The 18,865-nt window shown below is 45.7% G+C and overlaps 2 protein-coding genes across 3 annotated transcripts in view; one reads left to right on the top strand and one right to left on the bottom strand.

Annotated features, from left to right (window-relative positions):
* LOC100146487 (annexin A1) overlaps positions 1 to 18,865 on the bottom strand; it is an 85,112-nt gene that overhangs the window by 28,171 nt on the left and 38,076 nt on the right. The window contains exons 11-12 of the mRNA XM_070248649.1: positions 17,095 to 17,300; positions 12,112 to 12,381 (exon numbers count right to left, since the gene is read on the bottom strand). The gene's annotated coding sequence lies outside the window, so the exon portion shown is untranslated. The remainder of the gene's footprint in view (positions 1 to 12,111; positions 12,382 to 17,094; positions 17,301 to 18,865) is intronic.
* On the top strand, positions 975 to 10,552 carry LOC111772134 (spermatogenesis-associated protein 31D1-like). Of its 2 annotated transcripts, XM_070248648.1 has the most exons (4): positions 975 to 1,244; positions 5,145 to 5,190; positions 5,786 to 5,846; positions 6,137 to 10,552. In XM_070248648.1, the coding sequence occupies exons 1-4, from the start codon at positions 1,104 to 1,106 to the stop codon at positions 6,609 to 6,611; spliced, it is 723 nt and encodes a 240-aa protein (XP_070104749.1). In that variant the 5' UTR covers positions 975 to 1,103; the 3' UTR covers positions 6,612 to 10,552. The 2 variants fall into 2 exon arrangements, with proteins under 2 accessions (XP_070104749.1, XP_070104748.1); XM_070248647.1 differs by lacking the exon at positions 975 to 1,244.

An 18,865-nucleotide genomic window follows, 5' to 3' on the forward strand; every position in this document is an offset into this window, starting at 1 on the left:
AAATATATATACACCATCAACAAAAATGACATTATTGTTTAAAAAGGTACAGAGATGTCAATGGGAATTTTGGGGAAAAGATAGGAAGTAGATGGGGAAAAAATCATAAAACCTTTCATGGAAGAAGTAACCATAGGTGTGATTCAAAAAAAACCTAAAGGTACTGTCAAATATGATTACAACTGTGCTCACTAGAAGTTATGCTAAAGAGAAGCCTAGTCCCTAAATCAAGAGGAGTTTGACCCTGCAGGTCATGGTCCAGCACAACTGCTCTGTAAAATAATGGAAAAGTTTAAAATTTTGCTGGGAGGGGGGGATTTGGCAGAGAAAAAGAGGGAGCAGCAGGGCGAGACACCGTATGGGTGGAGGGGGCCAGATTTGAGAACCTTTAGAGGCTGACTAGCCTAAGAGGGATTTGGGGAAAAGAAGAACTACCAAGCATTTTCAAGTTGTTTGCCCTGGGTCCACGGATGTGCCACGCCCTTGTGGCCCTCTTTCTCAGGCTTTCTGTTGGTTGATACAGGCTACTCTGTTCTCTCATGCTTTTTGGTGATAGTGGAGTCTTTTGAGGAGATAATGGGAGGTGGGGCTGCTGCTGAGTGTATTTGTGATTTCATACAGGTAAAAACACATTATGTATGAGGGGAAGTTTTAGTTGAAGGCCGAGTAGATCTTGGGGATGTAAATCCCTGGGCACAGGACCGACTTTCAAAGATGACGTGGGGGTCCAAAAGGAGATCACCAAGCAATAAAAGGCTCTTAGGTAATAGCTGGGTAACAGAATAAATAGAAAATTTCACCAAGGTGAAATATATGCTATGGTGAATATGTGGAGTTGGAAGGTAAGTTGGAAGTATCTAAAGGGCCTCAGAGGGGTGGACTGATTTGCTGGCCTGGATGGTGGGGGAAGGGTTGTGGGTTCATCACTTCTGTGTTTTCCCCTCCCCGACCTTCAAGAACCTCTGGTGTCTATGCTAAAGCTCTGTGACGTGGGCCTGGAACTCTAGTCTAGAATGTGCACTCTTAATGCCCAGCTGCCTGAGGTGGCAGTGCACTTCTGGTGATGCAGATCACCCTCTTTGTCTGAGGAATGTTAATGCACCATGGCTGAGCTCCAGCTTGAGCTCCTAGGTATTCCCATCCCTGCCTTCCTGTGTGGGGTGGGGCTCCTTCTTCTGTCACTGTGCTACCTAAAGAGGAGTCCATGTTTCCCAAAATTTCGGAAAGAGAGAGACATCAATCAGGTAAGGAAATCAGGTCCCTCAGAAATATCAAATCTTTCTTTTCAAATAGATGCATTCAATGCTATCAATTTCCCCCTAAGTACTGCTTTTGCTGTACCTCATAAATTTTAATAAGTTCTATTTTAATTTTCATTTAGTTTAAAATACTTTGAGACTTCTTCCTTGACCAATGTGTTTAGTAGCGTGTTGTTTAATCTCCAAACATTTTAGGATTTCCAGCTATCCTTCTGTAATTGATTCCTAGTTTAATTCCATTATGGTCTGAAAACATACTTTGTACAATCTCTATTTATTTTTGTTAAAGTGTGTTTTGTGGCCAAGAACGTGGTCTATCTTGGTGAATGTTCCATGAGAGTTTGAGAAGAATGTATATTATCAGATGAAGTACTCTACAAAATGTCAATTAGATCACGTTGACTGATGGTGCTGTTCAGGTCAACTGCATCTATACTGATTTTCTGCCTGCTGAATCTGTCCATTTCTGAGAGAGAGGGTGAAATCTCCAAACATAACAATGGATTCAACTATTTCTCTTTGCAGTTCTACCAGTTTTTGCCTCATATTTTGACACTATGTTGTTAGATGTATACATGTTGAGGACTGTGTGTCTTGTTGGAGCATGGACCCTTTATGGTTATGTAATACCCCTCTTTATCCCTGATAGTTTTCCTTGTTCTGAAGTCTGCTTTGTCTGAAATTAATATAGTTACTCCTGTTTTCTTTTGGTTTGTGCTAGCATGGTACGTTTTTCTCTGTCTTTATTTGTAATCTATCTGTATCTTTATTTTTAAAGTGGGCATTTTGTATACAACATTTAATTGGGTCTTGTTTTTTTATCCACTGACAGTCTCTGTTTTTTAATTGGTGAATTTACACCATTTATATTTAGTGATTTTTTAAAAAATACAGTAGGACTCATATCTACAATGTCTATAACTGTTCACTATTCATTATATCTATTCTTTTTTCTTCTCTTTTTCTGCGTTTTCTGGTTTAGACAAGCATTTTATATGATTCCGTTTTCTCTCATCTCTTACTATATCAATTGTTCTTTAAAAAAAATTTCAGTGGTTGCTGTAGAGTTTGTAATATACGTTTATAACTAATGTAAGTCCTCTGTAACATTGTTTTCATTCCTTTCACTTATCCATATACTATAATCACCCAATACATTGTCACTATTATTATTAGCTCAATTGAGAATAAGAAAAATAAAAGTTTCATTTTACCTTAATTTATTCCTTCTCTTCCTCTTTTTAATGAAGATCCAAGTTATCATTTTCCTTCTCCCTGAGGAACTTTTAAAAAATATTTATTGCAGAGCAGGTCTGCTGCTGATGAATTCCCTCAGTTTTTGCTTGTCTGAAAAAGGTTTTATTTCTCCTTCACTTTTGAATGATAATCTCACTAGATATAAAATTCTAGGTGGGTGGTGTTTTTTCTTCTTTCAACACTTTGAATATTTCACTCCACTCTCTTCTTGCTTGCATGGTTTATGATGAGAATCCCACAATTCTCATCCTTGTTCCTCTAGATGTAGGGTGTTTATTTTCCTCTGGATTCTTTCAAGATTTATCTTTTGGTTTCCTACAGTTTGAAGACGATATGTCCAAGTATAGACTTTTTTAGCATTTATCTTGTTGGGGTCTTTTCTGAGCTTCTACAATCTATGGTTAACCTGTCATTAATTTTGGAAAATCCTTGGCCATTACTACTTCAAATATTTTTTCTACTCTGTTCTTTCTCTTTTCTCCTTCTGGTATGCCAATTACACATGCCACATATTTTGAAACTGTCTCACAGTTCTTGGATATTCTGGGCTTTAAAATTTGTTTTCTTTTTCTCTGTGCATTTCAGTTTGCAAAGTTTCTATTGACATATATTCAAACTCACATATTCCTTCCTTGGCCTTATGCAATCTACAGATGAGACAATCACAGGCCTTCTCCATTTCTTGTACAGTGTTTTTGGTTTCTAACATTCCCTTTTGATTCTTTCTTAGAATTTCCCTCTGTCTCTTGACATTCCTCATCTGTTCTTGTGTGCCATCTATTTTTTCCATCAGAGCCCTTAACATACTAATCCTGGTTATTTTGGACTCTATGTGTGATAATTCCAAAACCTGGGTCAATGTGAATGTGGATCTGATGCTTGCTTGGTCTGTTTAGACTGTTTTTTCTTGCCTTTTAGCATGCCTTGTAATTTTTGGTTGAAAGCCAGACATGCTGTATTAGGAAATAGGAACTGAAATAAATAAACCTTTAGTGCGAAGTTCTATGCTCATCTGGCTAGGTGTTGGGCTGTGTTTAATATTTACCGTAGCTGTGCATGTCAGAGGCTTCAATTTCCTCTAGTGTCCTTGTTTTTGTGTTTCTTGTGTCTTTAGGTTCCCCTGAATCTCCTCCTTAAACAGAGCCTATGCCTTGCAACTCTTTCAGCTATGATCCCATCACTATACTGCAGTCCTGGGGACGTGGTGGGAAGGTGTTAAGGGAGGGGATATAATTAAATCTTTTAGTGGGCCTGTGTCCCTGGGTTGTGACGTTCACAAGTGTTTCTAAGCTTTTTTTTTCTTTTCTTTGAACTCTTTAGATGAGACAGGAAGGCTACAGGGGGCTGCAGTTGGGTAATTGCCCTTCACCCACGTGGGCTAAGGCTTGGTAGTCTTTTCCCCTGCTGAGGAGGCTTCTATTACGGAGCACACTCAGGGGATATTTCAAAATCCTTTCAAAATGGTAACCTTTCTCCCCCACCCTCCTGTGCCAGAAACATCAGAGTTTCTTCATGGTTCTTCACTGTGAGAACTTAGTAGGGTTCCCAGAAGTAAAACTCACAAGTAGGTGGGGCCTCCCCTTAAATGGTCCTCCAGGAGTTTCTCACTTTCATGCTAGCCCACATGCATCCTCAGCAGTTTGTCAGTGTCTTTTACGTGTTTCTACCAGTTTATGGCTCTAGTGGCTTCTGCTCCAGGTAAGCTGATCTTAACTGTGATTCTCTGCATTCACCCTCTCTGAAGATTTTGGGTAGCAGTTTGCCCTGCAACCTCAATTCTCTGGTGACTTCAAGAAAAGCCATTGATTTTCAGTTTGCTCAGCTTTTGCTTCTCCTAAAGACCGTAGTAAAGACTCCCAAGCTCTTTAAGTGTTGGAGCTGGAACCAAAAGTCACTCCTCAAAGAATAATTCTTTATTTTCCTGTTCCCTTTCTCACATTTTTAAATGAGTTTGGCTGGGCCAGAGAGACACCTAAAATGGGAAGTCTGAGGAGAGGACAGACTATTGCTCTCTTAGGGAAAGAGAACAGGCAGAACTAGGGCTTCAGGGAGGACTAAGGATTCCATTTAAAGCTCACAGACTATATGGGTGTGCTGGTAGGTTCCCAAATAAAATCCCAAACAGTGATTCTGTAGTCCTTGATTCAGTTATTTAGCGTTTCAGATCTGGGTAGGAGAACACCGTTCCCAGCACTTGATCATGAGTCATCTTGCCATGTCAGGTGCCCCTTGCCAAGCCTTCCTTCGTGTTGGGCAGATCAGGAGAGCAGGGCTAAGCCTCTGAGCAGACACTGGAGTGTGAGCTCTGTCCCAGGATACAGGGGCCTATCTGAGGAAGCACAGATGTGACTGTGGGCCTCAGAGTCTATGCCCTCCTTGAGCAGAGGACTTCTGACTGAGAATATCAAGTGTGGACTCATAGCCAAAAATCCTCCTTCGAGGTTTTCAAAGAAGGAAAAACTGAAAGTATTTTATCACCTTTAAAAATTAATAAAAGGAAGGAACGCAAAATTATAGGAATCAAAATAGAGAGTCATACTATTCATGGATAACAAATATCTGACTTTCCTAAACAGAGAAGTGAGACCAATGAGTCCCAGCCCCTCATTCTTTTCTTTTTGTTCTCAGTGTCAGGGCAGAGCCAAGAGGAGAAGAAAAGGTGGAACACCAAGTGGTAAGGTTCTACCTATCCCACCTGAGCTCTCCAAGGGTGACCCTTCCTGTCCTTTTCATGAGGTCCCAGGTCCATGGTCTCTGAGGATGTCAGTCGCTAGATACAGTCCCTCTCAGAAAACAGAACCCTCAGAGGAGAGGCTCATGGGAAAGCAGTCAGAACCTGAAACATTTCTCAGATTCCTGCTCTGCCCACATCTGGGCATGAAGCAGTGATGGACCTGGGCAATGGGCATTGCCCAATAAGTGGCCATATGAGATGTCAAGAGTCAGAACTTCTGTCTCCTGACCTTGTGAAAGTACTTTGACTTCCTGGATGATCAGATTCTTCCTTGAAGTAACCAGTGACCTATGTTCCTCACATGGTGTTTTTGAGCCTCACATGGGATGACATACATATATGAATGAAAGCCCTTTGTGAATGATAAAGCAACATACATACGTGAGCTTTATTATTATCATTAACCGTGTGATCTTGAATCCTAATTCTTGGAGGTCTCCAAGTCCAATCTACCAAGGGTACCATAAAGGACATTCTACTCTGCCTCCTAAAAGATCTCTTTGCTTCTGTCTTCATCACTTTCCTGGTTTCCCAGGTTGGAGAGCTTGCCAGAGCGAAGCAGAGGAGGCAAGGAAGGTGCTTTCTCTGCTGCAAAGGTGACTAAACACGATCCTTCTGTCCTGTATCCCGCTTCTTAGCAGGGTCTAAGAATTTCTAGGGCCTCAGTGAAACGTGAGATTGATAAGGGAGGGAAAATCCTCAGATTTTGAAATCCAGATTGTGAAAGTCTTGGGGAGAAGGAAACAACATAGATTGTGAGCTCAAGGAAGTGGGGGGATGTGAAAGGACAGTATGCAATGGGTGCCCCTACCTCTGTCAGACCTGCCAGGGCCCCATATATTTGTTCTGGTCCTGGCTGCAGCTATGTATCTCCTGTCTCCTTCAGTCCCCGGGGCCAGCATCACGATACCATCTGCTTTCGTCAACTGCTATGTCCAGACCCCTCCTGTGAGGTGTGTAATAGCATAACCGTGGAGGTCAATCGGCTGCTGTTCCTGGAGGAGCTGGAAGATGATACCGCCTCTGTGTCCTCTATGGCTTCCACAGCTTCTGGGACTGAGTCATCATTCACTCTGTCCTCTGCCTTCTCAGAAGTCCCTCCAGGAGACCTAACACCATCCCCTCCACCTCACCCTTCCCCACCGCCCCCCTCCGTCCTCTCACCTAACCCAATGACACCCTTAGCTGACTTTCACCCTCACTACCGGGTCACTCTATGCCACCAGAGCCTTTTCCTCCCTTGGAGTCCAAATTCCCAGCAGACCGTTCCCCACCCCAACCCCTTGCCCTTCCCCCTCTCCCACCACATGACACCCAGGCAACGGGTCCTATTCTCCAACCAGAGGCCACTCTGTCTCTGAATACGATCTTCTCTCTTGACCGCACCCTTTCCCAAGATATTAACCCCTCACCAAATTTGTCCCAGATAATCAATCCCACTGATTCACTGGCTTGTCATCACACACCACCAAGCCTGTCTGTCTCACCACCGACAGACCACCCTTTAACTGTGACTCAATCTAAATCGGTTTCCATCTTATTGAAGTCTGTTCCAGAGAACTCATCTCCAGATAGCCCTGGTGGGTTGTCCACTTATGTCCCAACAGTCAGAGGCACTGACCATTCAAGTCTGTCCGTTTCAGAATTCTCTTGTTGTCAGGCTCCTGCCAAGAACATGTTCCTCCCCACATTATCACACTCTGATTTTCAACGAGAGCAAGTTTCCCTCCGTCTACCAAAGACCTGTCTCTGGGGAGACTCTGCTACCAATCGCATGGAGGCCAGCAGCCATTCTTTCCTTGGCCTTAACGGCCAGGCATTCTTGGCAAGACAAATAAAAAAGAGAATGGATTTCCAGATTTTAGAGAAGAAAGAAAAGGAGGAAGGACTATTTTCAAAACAAATGTGCTCAGAAAACCAACGGATGTCTTCAGGGAATTCATTGCAGCCACTTGACGTACAAGACACCACAGCCCCCAAAACTGGCTGGGACATCACAGGCAAACCAGAGCAGCTGAGCATTTGTCAACAGCTACTGTATGTCAAGACTTTGGGACAAAACTTGCAGCAGAAATATACCCAGCTCTTTTGGGGTCTTCCCTCTCTGCACAGTGAGTCCCTGGTGGCCACTCTCCTGGTTTCTAGTAGTAGTGCCCCACTAGGGTCTCATTTTGTCTTATTCAATGGAATCTGTAAGGCTTCTGCAGTCAAGATGTGGGAGCAAGAATCTCCACCACTTCCCCATTCTCACCCTCCTCCCCTCCCCGATGTACATCCGCAACCCTTCTCTCAGACCAACCCCCAATCCCAGCCCCCACCTTTCACTCAGGTCCAGCCCCATGCCCACCTTCAATCCCCACTCTCAATCCTACCATCTTCTTCTCCATCCCAGATTAGGGGCCATGGAGTGTCTTTCCATAGATCCCAGATTCAGTCAGACTCTCATAGCTCAACTGAAAATCAACACCTCAAATGGCACATGTTGCAGAAGCAACAAGAAAGTCTGTGGGGTTTAGTCCCTGCATTCCAAAAATCTCAAGAAGCCACTTGTCCTCAAGCTCTCACCCCTCCTTTGGTCAACCAGTCCTCCCATGCCTATGTACCAGTTTCTGTCCTTCCTGGCCATTTTCATATCACCAGTGAACCCCAGGATAAAATGGAGCTCCACATTCCAAGGAGGCTATTCTCACACTGCTGCCTCCATGCCAGTAGGAATCTAGAGTCTCTGTGTAAATGCACAGAAACATCTCGGCAAAAAGGCAGACATGCTCACTCACAGCTCCATCAGCTTCAGGGCCAGAGTAGCAAGTATGTAGCAGAGACTGAATTGAGTTTCCCAGGAAGCTTCCATGAGACGATCTCAACAAAGTTTCAACTAAGGCAGGACATGAAGAGGAATCTTGGATATATCCTAGAGAAGAGCACAGAAGACAGTCCTCAAAGGGTCTCAGAATGCTACCTACTAAAGAGTCTGAGGGCTGCCTCAGAGACAAAAAGTAGCTGTGTGTGTCACTCAAGGAATTACTCAGGGAATGAACTCTTAAATGTCTCAAGGAAGGACACAGACCAGAATGAAATGAAAACCATTCTTAGATTACATCTAAGCCAGAAGTTTTGGCAGATCACTGCGGGGAGGATCCCCCTCGGGGTGTGGCATTCACGGCTGGCTGAGGACAACCCATCCCCTCCTTCTGGGAGTTCCCAGAACAAGATGGAAAACAGACATTTGAAAAACATAACAGTAGGTGGGGCCCACCCCCAGATGACCACTCCAGAGCTTTCTTTTCTGGATCCCAACACCCGACAGGTGCTAGAAGCCCATATTATAAGGTTTCGCGTGAGTCAGAGGTGGGGCCTACCCCTCAAAGTTCTTGAATCCATAAAATCCTATAAGTTGAGAGAAGCCAAAACACGGCCTCTTCCCCAATTTGACTTTCTCTCCTCAGCCACCTATATTTCTGGGGTGGATTCCAAAGCTGAGGTTTCCAAGCCCCTTGAGGGAAGCTCTAAAAGTTTCCAGGGAAACAAGGTGAAAACAATGAATTCAGTCCCCGTCCTGGATCTTCCACTCCCTGCTACCTCATCTGTGGGCAACGAAGGACAGGGGGCCCTAAAACCATCCCACTCTGATATCGACCAGGAGCTTGCCAAGGACATCCAGGCAATCGAGCATGGCAGACAGACTTCAGAGATCCTCACACACAGCTTTATAGACAAAGTGAGTCAGAGTAAGACTGCACTAGACAATAACAGATGCAGCCGAGAGGTACCCACAAGGCAAGCTGGGGCTGGACATGTGCCAAGGGATGAGAATGTGAGTTCCAGTGATAGAGAGGACATGATTCAGGGCCAAGAGATGGTGGAGAAGAATTGAAAACATTTTTCCATGTCCACCATGAACTTCAGGGAGATATTCAAGGCTGAGGAGCTGTGCGTTCTTACATCACAATCTTGTGACATCTTGACAACCAACAAGTTGGGAAGCTCCCAAATGGTAAATATCAATATGAGCAAAGTAGAAACTACCCTGACCAGTGAATGTCCCTCACCAAAAATACCAGTTCCCCAAGATTCCAAACCATCAGACATTAAAAAACAACTCCTTACCGAGTGGAAGTTTCAATTGAAGAGCAAGGAACATAGCCAGCCTAAAGGCTCTCCCGCTGACGTATCCCTTACTTCAGATAGCTTGCCTTCCGACTCCTCACTGACTCAGTCCCAGAGCGTCTCCAGTGGGGACATGGGAGCTTCCCAGGTGCTACAAGTCCACTTGGAGGACAATGGGGATTGGCGGGAACCCTGGGCCTCTAAGCATGTCTCATGGAAATGCCAGGATAGGAATTTCCCACCAGCTGCAAAGACAGTGAGACCTCTAGACTCCAGAGCAGGAGAATGTGGAAGCGAGGATTCAGGAGGTGGGACGTCTAAAGCCAGAAAGAAGAGCCACTCTATTGAGGACAGAGAATTAGAGGGTGCTTCCCCATATCTGTCACAGAATGAACAGTTTCCTCCTGAAAGTTACTTCAGAAAAAAATGAGGCAGTTTTTTCAGTGGATTAATTCCAAGAAAAAAATCACAGGGCAGGAAAGTCCCCAGCAAAAAGCCAAGTTCACGTCAACCTTTGCACCGCTCCGAGACCCAGCTCAAAGTGCAGCTCTCGTGAGCTGTGGGCCTCCTGAAGCTCATGAGCTCATGGCAGCCATGGGGAAGCTCCTAGAGGAGAAACTGGCATGTAGGTACGAACCTGAGGCTGCAGAGTTAAGTCAGCAGAAGGGGGAACTGCAGGCCCAGGTAGAGCCTGACGAGGGACATCCCTCCAACTACGGGGCTCTCTCTGACCCACAGCCAGGGGAATGGGCAAGGACCATGTCCTGCAGCCAAGATGCTGTCCCCCCTGACAAGAGTTTTCATACAAGGGTTAGACAGAAAAGAGACAGGATCAGACAGCCCTGGAAAGTTGTGGCCTTCAAGGACCAGCATTTATGCCAGAGTCAACCCCCTTCCCCACCCTACAGGGAGTCTGTGCCCCATCCAAGACCCACCTGCATGCATGATGTATGCCACATCCCTCCGGCCACCCTCACCTCTAGTGAAAGCACTGTCTTCAGAGATCTGACTCTTCTATTCAAACAGGAAATGCTTCTCCAACACTTCCAGGGAGGAAAAATGTCCCCAAAGTAATCATTCAGTCCTTGTTGAGAAAGCATTGCAGTTTTCACGAGAACACATCCTCTGATGAGAACCATGGTTAGCACAACCAAGGATACTGATCGTCCTCAATAAATGCTTTTGCTAAGAGAGAGTAGTGTTCTCTGTGTGGTGCTTTGGGGGAGTGGGTTTGGGGTTCCCAGCGCTTATGCTCAGGGAAAGGAAGGAGGGAAGTCAGCTCTGACTGATTTCCTCTTTTGGTTTCTGCAAGATGACCAGTCCCTTGTAGGGGGCCTGACAGTGGCTTTCTCAGTCTTATCTTGGGTCCTGTATTTGACCTTACTCAGATGTCCGGTACTTAAAACACTTTACTTTTTCATAAAAAGTACAAAAAGCTTACTCTAAAAACTTCCGGGCCTTTTCAAAATGAGAAAAACCCTTCAAGTCCAGAACTTGGCTCAACTTGTCTTTCCATCTGCTCCCTCACTATCCTGAACTATACACAGCTGCAGGGTGGGACGCGTTCCTCTGGAAGGATACAGCCAGAATTTCCCCTTGTTGCCTCAGAAAGTTTTGGAATTGGAAGTGTGGGGGCATGTAGGCCCTGAGGTGAGTGGCAGAGGGAAATGTTGCTCTTGGATCTCTTGGCGAGGAACGAATGTCACCTGCTCCTAAGAGCCTTTCTCTCCCTCAGGAAGTCTGGGTGGTGGGCCACGTCCCCACACCTCAGCTGACCCTAACGAAAATGGGGAGCAGTCCACCCTTCCCCTTCCTCTACCCTTCCTGGAGCAGAAGGGAGGAGAGAACTCGCAGCTCTGAAAAGGACCAGAGATAGGAATATTTTCCTGAAAACCGTAACTTACCTTCATTTAGAAAACGTTGCTGATTCCTGAGTATCTTACAGGTGAGCAGTCAGTGCAGGTGTGTGTATGGATGGGTTTTGCGATTGTGGACACTGGAGTGGCCAGGGCAGGGTCCAGGAACTGGGTGGGTCCCGCCGAAGAATCTGTTATATGTGGGGTGTTAATCTGTCTGGAAGGCACATTCTGAGCTCAACAATGAGGTCTCCCTGCATGTGAGGACACCTCAAGGAATGGGCAGAGCCGCTCCCGAGGGAAACTTCCTCAGGATGCCCAGCTTGGTAGAATTATTGCAAGACCAAGAGATCACCTGGCTATCACTTGTAGGAATGGTCAGCGGGCAGCCACCCAGAATTTGGGGCAAAAGGAGACAACAAGTAGGGAAAAAGGAATGGTGGAGTGAGTGGAAAAGGAAGGAAAAAATGAGGAGGGGAAGAATGACCTTATCATCACTCCTCATGATCCCTGAGGGTCACTTCGAGCTCAAAATATCCCTTCCAGACAGATTAACACCCCACATCCTGGCCATCCACTCCACCCAGCACTACCTTACCTAGGCCTCACCTCCTGGAGACTAATCAGGGCTGGGGGGAGCACAATGATACCACTGCAGCTAAGAGAACTTGGGATAGTCTTCGAGACTGAAGACAGTATCTCCAGGAATGTTGTCAAGGAGGTTGTCCTCTCATTTGGTGCCTGCCTTCCCAGCCATGCTACATCTTACACCAAGGTTACAGTAATTTAGGGGTGTGTTAGTTACTATATAACAAATACCCCAAAAGTTAGTGGCTTAAAAAACCAAGTATTTATTAATTCATAGTTTCTGTTGGTGAGGAATCTAGGCAAGGCCTACCTGGGTTCTCTGCTCCAAGGTTTCTCACAAGGCTGCAATTAAGGTGTCAGCTGGGGCTGGGGTCTCATCTGAAGGCTTGACTGGGGAAATACACACTTCTTTGCTCACTTCTATAGTTGCTGGATGGATGCACTTCCTCAAGGCCTGTTGGACTGAGAGCCTCAATTCCTGGATGGCTGTTGGCTGGAGTTGGCTTGAGGCAACCTTCAGTTCCTTGTCATGTAGGCCTCTCCAACATGGCAGCTTGCTTCATCAAAGCCAGGAGAGAGTCTGCTAGCAAGACAGAAGTCACAATCTTGTAAACTAATGAGGGAAATGATATCCCATCACCTTTCCCTTATTCTATTAGTCAGAAGCAAATCACGAGGTCCAGCTTACACTCAAGGGGAGCAGTTTATACCAGGGTGTGACTAGCAAAAGAAGGGATCTTTGGAACCTTCTTAGAACTCTTCCTAACACAAGGGTTTCTTCTTGGACATCCCACTGAGTTCACTGAAGCAAAAGTGACCAAAGGGACCAAGTGGATCCTTGTGCTCATCCATATCCACGTCATCAAAGTTAAAGCTGTTTAATGGCTAAGCGGAGTAACGTCTGGTAAGAAAAACATCAAAGAGATTGAAGCATCCAAAGAAGGAGGGAAAGGTGGCATGGAGGTAAAGGCAGTGTGGGGTCATCATGAATGGTAAAGTGAAAGGAGCCCTTAGAACCACCTGCCTCACCACTGCCAGTATTCAGACTTAGAGGGGAGGAAAAATTAGGTGCAAGACGGCTCATCCTCACTCCGCCACCGTATCTCCACTCTGCTCTAGCTCCCCGACTATAGGCCTAAAGAAGCAACCTTCAGTTCCCATAGAGATAGCCAGGCTTATAGAGGAAGCAAACCCTACAGGTTGCAAGGTTTAACTTCTGCTCTTATTGATATATTTAATATAGCACATCCATCATTTCAAATTTGCTTCTCACAGCTTGAACATCAGAGAGAATGAATCACACAATCGATGGCAAAGCCAGTACTAGGGAATTCAGCATGCAGCTCCCATTCTGGGATGTTTTCCATGAACCCATTGCCAAAGAGCTTCTAACCAAGGGAGAGGTGGTGGCTCAAAAGGGCTGACTTACTGGCTGGGGTCACAAAACAAGTCATACCTGGTGCCCAGATATTTGCTTCTATTCAGAGAAACACTGGACGAGGCAACGAGACAAAATTTGCACACTCAGCATATCTAGGCAGTGAACTGTCCAAATGAGGTGACAGTACCACCCAGGAGTGATCCCACACTCTTGTTCTGCTTCTAGTACTGTTTTCCTTTTTCCCAGATTCCAGTTCCTATGGGAAAGCAGGACTCTTACCAAAAGAAGGAAAACGTATTAGCTGAACAGTGACTGGAGAGATGAGGATGAATTTCTCTAGAAACAGATTTCATGGGCTTGCTGCTTATACCCAGAGTTCAGTGCTGTGCAGCTTGGGGGGCGTGAGGGGTGGGGAGGGTCTCATTTACATGATATTCTGTGGCGCCTGAAGAATTTTCAGTGACATAGAATGTGATGGGAATGGGTTACCTGAATTTTTATACACTCAAGCCCACACTCCAAACCTAATGTCAGGGCGAATAAAATGCATGAATTGACTGGTACCTTGATGTGGCTTGGGTATGGGAAGCCCAGATCCCAGCTTCAGGCACTGTGAATTTCTCTGGTACCAGGTGCTGCCTAAGGGAATCAGCTTTCTTGAGGCAGCCTTCACATGGATTAACACTCAGAACTGTGCCCTAATCTGCAGCCACAATGAAGGGGCCCAGGCTATGAGAAGGGGCTCTTCTCTCTCTCTCTCTTTTTTAAAGATTGGCACCTGAGCTAACAACTGTTGCCAATCTTCTTCTTTTTTTCTCTTTTTTCTCCCCAAATCCCCTCAGTACATAGTTGTATACTTCAGTTGTGGGTCCCTCTAGTTGTGGCATGTGGGACGCCGCCTCCACGTGGCCTGATGAGCGGTGCCATGTCCACACCCAGGATCCGAACCAGGGAAACCCTGGGCAGCCAATGCGGAGCTTGCGAACTTAACCACTTGGCCACGGGGCTGGCCCCAGGGCTCCTCTTGAGGCCTTTCCTCTGGAACTTCCATCGGCCCTGGATCAGAGCCTAAATTAGGCTATTTTCCTGGGGTCACAAGGACACGTTTGGTCTTCCTTAGGGAGGCCAAGTGGAAGCTCAGAGATTTGTGGAGGCTGCCTTTCTCTCCCAGGAGACTCGGGGTCTGTTCCTTCCTTCTATGGGGGCCAGGAGGTAGAGAAGGAACTGAGTATTATGCAAGTTTAGCAATGCTTCACTGTGGGAGGGGGTTGGGCTGACAAGAGGAGGTAATTTTCCTTTGCAGGGATTCTTGCCCAGCTTGAGGCAACCTTCATTTGAAGCAGGATAATGCTGTTTCTACCCTCCACCTGAGGGGACTCCAGAAGGAATAAAAGTTACCTTTCCTCATTTGTCTTACAGGAAGTTCTGGGCTTCTGGGTTCAGGAGTTATTAATGACTTTCATGTCTCCTGAACCCAAACAGAAGTTGTGAGATACCTGTTGTACAGTCCTGTCCAGACCCTCATGTGGGAGGAGACTTTAGCTGGCTGCTCCAAGGAGAGAGGAGATAGGGGTTGACACAAGGGCTGGGGTGAGAGAAGGAGAGTTGCCTAAAGGTAGCGGTGGCTCCAAGACCCTGAGAATCAGGATGTAGAGACGAGTCCCTTAGGTGGACGGGTTCTGTGTGGAAGTCCTCTAGGAGACAGCACAATGTTTTAAGGGATGAAGTGATGATGCTGAGATGACTAATCATCAAGCCCCATCATCTTGAGAGCTGTCGCAAGACACGGCGTTGCTCACACTTAGCACAGAGGCTGTGCAGCCACTGGCCTTTCAATGGGCCCGAAGGGCTTGGGCAATGAAAATCCCAGGGGCAACCAAGATGGACTCAAGGTCACAGGCTCTTACCTACGTATTTGATGGTGAATACTTAACTAAATAGGCAAAAAGCTCCCATTAATGACTAATATTGTATATCTTCCTACCCTTTAAAATGGGGTCTTTGAGCCAGATTTAATTTAATTTAGAAAAATTAAGTACTGCTTATTGTACTTCAATGTTGTGAAACAAATTTATGCTTTTTATGTATATTATCCCATTTAAACTTTACAATGCTTTGAAGTAGGTTTCTTTACCCTCTTTTATAGAAGGGCACGACCTGAAGGACAGAGAAGGTAATATATATTCAGAGTGCTAGCACAGAAGAGGGAGCCAGGGATGGAGAGCCCCCTTACGCTGTGAGGGACTCTTTGGATGTAAATGATGGCAAGTACAATTCAACTGACTTTAAAAACAGGATCTGTTGACTCAGGCACCTGAAAAAGATCTGGGAGTAAGGCTGCCCTCAGGCAGGAGGATTCATACTGGGGCTCAGCTGATGTCATCAAGTTTCAGTTTCTATCCATTTCTCTGCTCTAGATTCTGGACTGGCTACCTTGTAAGTCTGTCTGGCAAGTTCGTAGCTACATCTTCCAAACTAAAAGCACAGCTAAAAATGGGTTGTTTCTCCCACTAGTCCCTTCAAAAGTCCCACTGTGCCTTATTGTCTCCAGTTGGGTCACATGCCCATCCCTGACCAATCACTGTTGCCAAAAGCATGGACCAATCTTTTTGGCCAAGCCTGAGTTCAATGCCCTCCTTTAAAGTAAGAGCCTTAGTGATAAACAACTCCACTTGACATGGACTGAAACTGACAACGGGGTTAGATCCCCAGAGGGCAAAAGAAGGACTATTCTTAGAAGGTGAGTGAATGCTGAGTGTCAAAATAAAAACAAAAACAAAACGGATGTCTACTTCAGCCCTCTCTCTCACCACCCCATTTCTGCCTTCTTGTCCAGAGTCATGCCATGGACTGAAGGTTAGAGTTAGAGGAAATGCCAATTCTGTGGAGGACAGGAAAGGAACTCAAAGTGGAAGGAATCAATCAGAGGCCCCAACATCCATGTGGATAGACCATCCAATGATCTGACCTCTCACTGTCTGCTCCTTCTCATCTTAGAGTCCTTTACCTTCATGCCAGTTCAGTTATGGCCATAGCCTAGAACTTATCACCAGCAACACTTGTGTGTTCTGAAAAAATACAGTCTGACATTCCACCCTTTATCCTCTCAGCTTATGCCCTCAGCGTGCTAATTCCTCAACCTATTCAGGAACTACAAGCCACTCTATACTTTCCCCTGCTCACCTGACAACCTTTGTCTTCATTTCCTCCCTCTCCAAGGAAAACTTCATGGGGCATCACTTAATCCTAAACCTAAATATACTGCTCTGCTGTAAACAGCCTACCCCCTTCTTTCATTCGTCCTGTCTAGCAAAATCCAACTCTGCCTGTTTTAGAACTGCCTTCAAATAAGGGCCTGCTTCCTCTTGGATAAAATCACACAAGTGTGTTTGTGCCCCATAAACTTCTGTTCTACATCTGTTGCTCAGCTCCACCACTGCCTCAGAATCCAGTCATTCCTCCTGTGTTACCATGTGCCAGACGCTCTTCCAAGCACTTGGGACACCCAGTGGAGGAAACAAACAGAGGCCCTGTCTCGGGGGAGCTTCTGTGATTGTTTTCTCAGTCAACTCGCTTGCCTAAGTTCTCAAAACAATTCCACTTTCCTACACCTTGTCCACACTCCTCGCTCACTGATCATATGTGCTGGACCACCAGAGGGAAACAGAGAAGTCATCAGATGGGAACTTTTCTGCATAAAAACTTCAAAACAAAACAAAACCAAAACCAAAATGAGATCCTCCATCTCTTCTTTCCTCCTTCCTTCCCACCATACTGAAAGGTTTCCCTCAATGCTTTCCTTAATCCTCCCAACCTGGGATCTGCCCGCCCTTTCCAAGTCACAACACTTTCACACGTGTGGACTATCTGCCTTAATTATCTACTTTTCCAGAGGACCAAGACTACATTTACCTCATCACAGCTGGAAACACCAAGCAGAGCTCAGAATCCTCTGGAGGAATACATTGGCAATGGGAGGGATCTATGGGGAGGTCCTGCCCAGCATGCTCTGGGGTGGGGCCATGTCCGGGGGCAGGGCCTGAGAGACTCTGAGAGCCTGTTTGGCTTCTTGAGGGCGACGGCACCAGCAACATGGCCAGACATCTCACCTCAGGCTTCTGGAAGATATGAGTTGAGATTTAATTCAAAGACAGGTTCTGAGGAAGGTTTCTGGATGCCTGAGTGACCTTCCCCACTGCCCTGCCCGAAGGATCCTTTCCTCCATCTGCCATTTCCATTACAGTGGGCAGGCCCTCGCAGCCCCTGGGCCCCCAAACTCTCACTCCAGGCCCAGCCTTAGAAGGCGCTCAGAGGCCTGGGGGCAGGGCTGTGCCTGCCCAGCACCACCCCCTTGGATGATGGCACTCTTAGCAACTCCACCAAGGTGAGAATAGTAATAGAGTAACAATATTGACAACTGTCAAGGCTTCACCTTACACTGGCTGCCTGGCCTTGCACAAGTAGCCCGAGTCTCAGATCTCATCTATTATGTGCAGATACTGACGTGTACCGATAGGGTTGGTCCTCGGAACTGGAATGAATGAGTAAAGAGTTTTGAACAGTGTTTACCTAACACTAGAAGTTTAATATGTGCTACCCATTATTATCACTCATTTAAAATGCTAGGCCTCCTCTTTATTATTTTAGAAGTATCAACTTACCACTCATGCATTCTTTCTTCCTTCAGAATGAATTTATTTAGTACCTAACATGTGCCAGACACTATGCCAGGCTCTGGAATACAATGGTAAGCAAAAAGGTAGAGTCTCTGCCTTCATGGATCTTACAGTCTAGAGGGGAGATCAGGCAGAAATTAATCAGACAAGATTGTGTAAATGTCCCATGTTACATTCTATGAAGGGTTCATGAGCTGGTTGTCGGTGCCAAGGGAGTTTAAAACATGGGGATTTGGCCTAACCAAGGAGAAGAGGGTCTTCCTCACCCATCCCTCAGGAGCTGATCAGGCTTAAGAGGTAAAAGGCAAGTAGGAGACAACTTGGCAAAGCAGGGAGGGAGAAGTGTTCCAGGCAGAGGAATCTGGGTGATGAGAGCAGAGAGAGTGAGGAGGGAGGAATGTGATGCAACAAGAAGAGGGAAAAGCGTGGGGGGCACAGATTAAGCAGAGTTCTCTGGGCCAAATCAACTAGTTAAGTCTTTGGCGCAATGGGGAGCCAGGGGAAATTTTTAAGTCAGGATTTATTTATATGTGTAGGGTATTCAGATTTTAGTTGTATTATTTGAGTTTCCAAAAGATTACTGTGAATTAATACTGTGAATTAACGAATTACAGTGATTTAATGTGAAGAATGCTTTGGATGGGGTAAACAGGATGTGAGAGACCAGTGAGAAGGCCACTGCAGTAATCTACGAGAGAAATGATGTCAGCATGGACCACAATGGTGGTGGCCAAAGTGGAGTAACGTGGACGGATGTGAGTGGCATGACTTCATTAATTCTAATAAGACGGAACATTTTTCCTTTTGTTTCGCTCCAGTGCCCAAGAGGTACAGGTTGGTGCAAGATGTGGGGTCTTTTATAGAGTTGGACAAGTCAGCAGACACGAAACATTTGAAAAGGCTGCTTGAACTGCTGACTAGCCAAAATCAAAGAGGAAGTTGACCTTCAACCCTTTGTTTTATTCCAGCTGCAGAAGTCATTTTCAGTTACTCTCTGACTCAAGTAA

This window comes from Equus caballus, chromosome 23 (genome assembly GCF_041296265.1).
Source record: "Equus caballus isolate H_3958 breed thoroughbred chromosome 23, TB-T2T, whole genome shotgun sequence".
NCBI lineage: Eukaryota > Metazoa > Chordata > Mammalia > Perissodactyla > Equidae > Equus > Equus caballus.

Excerpts from the sequence above, each read along its gene's own strand:
- LOC111772134 (XM_070248647.1), top strand. The coding sequence starts at position 6,467 with ATGCCACCAGAGCCTTTTCCTCCCTTGGAGTCCAAATTCCCAGCAGAC.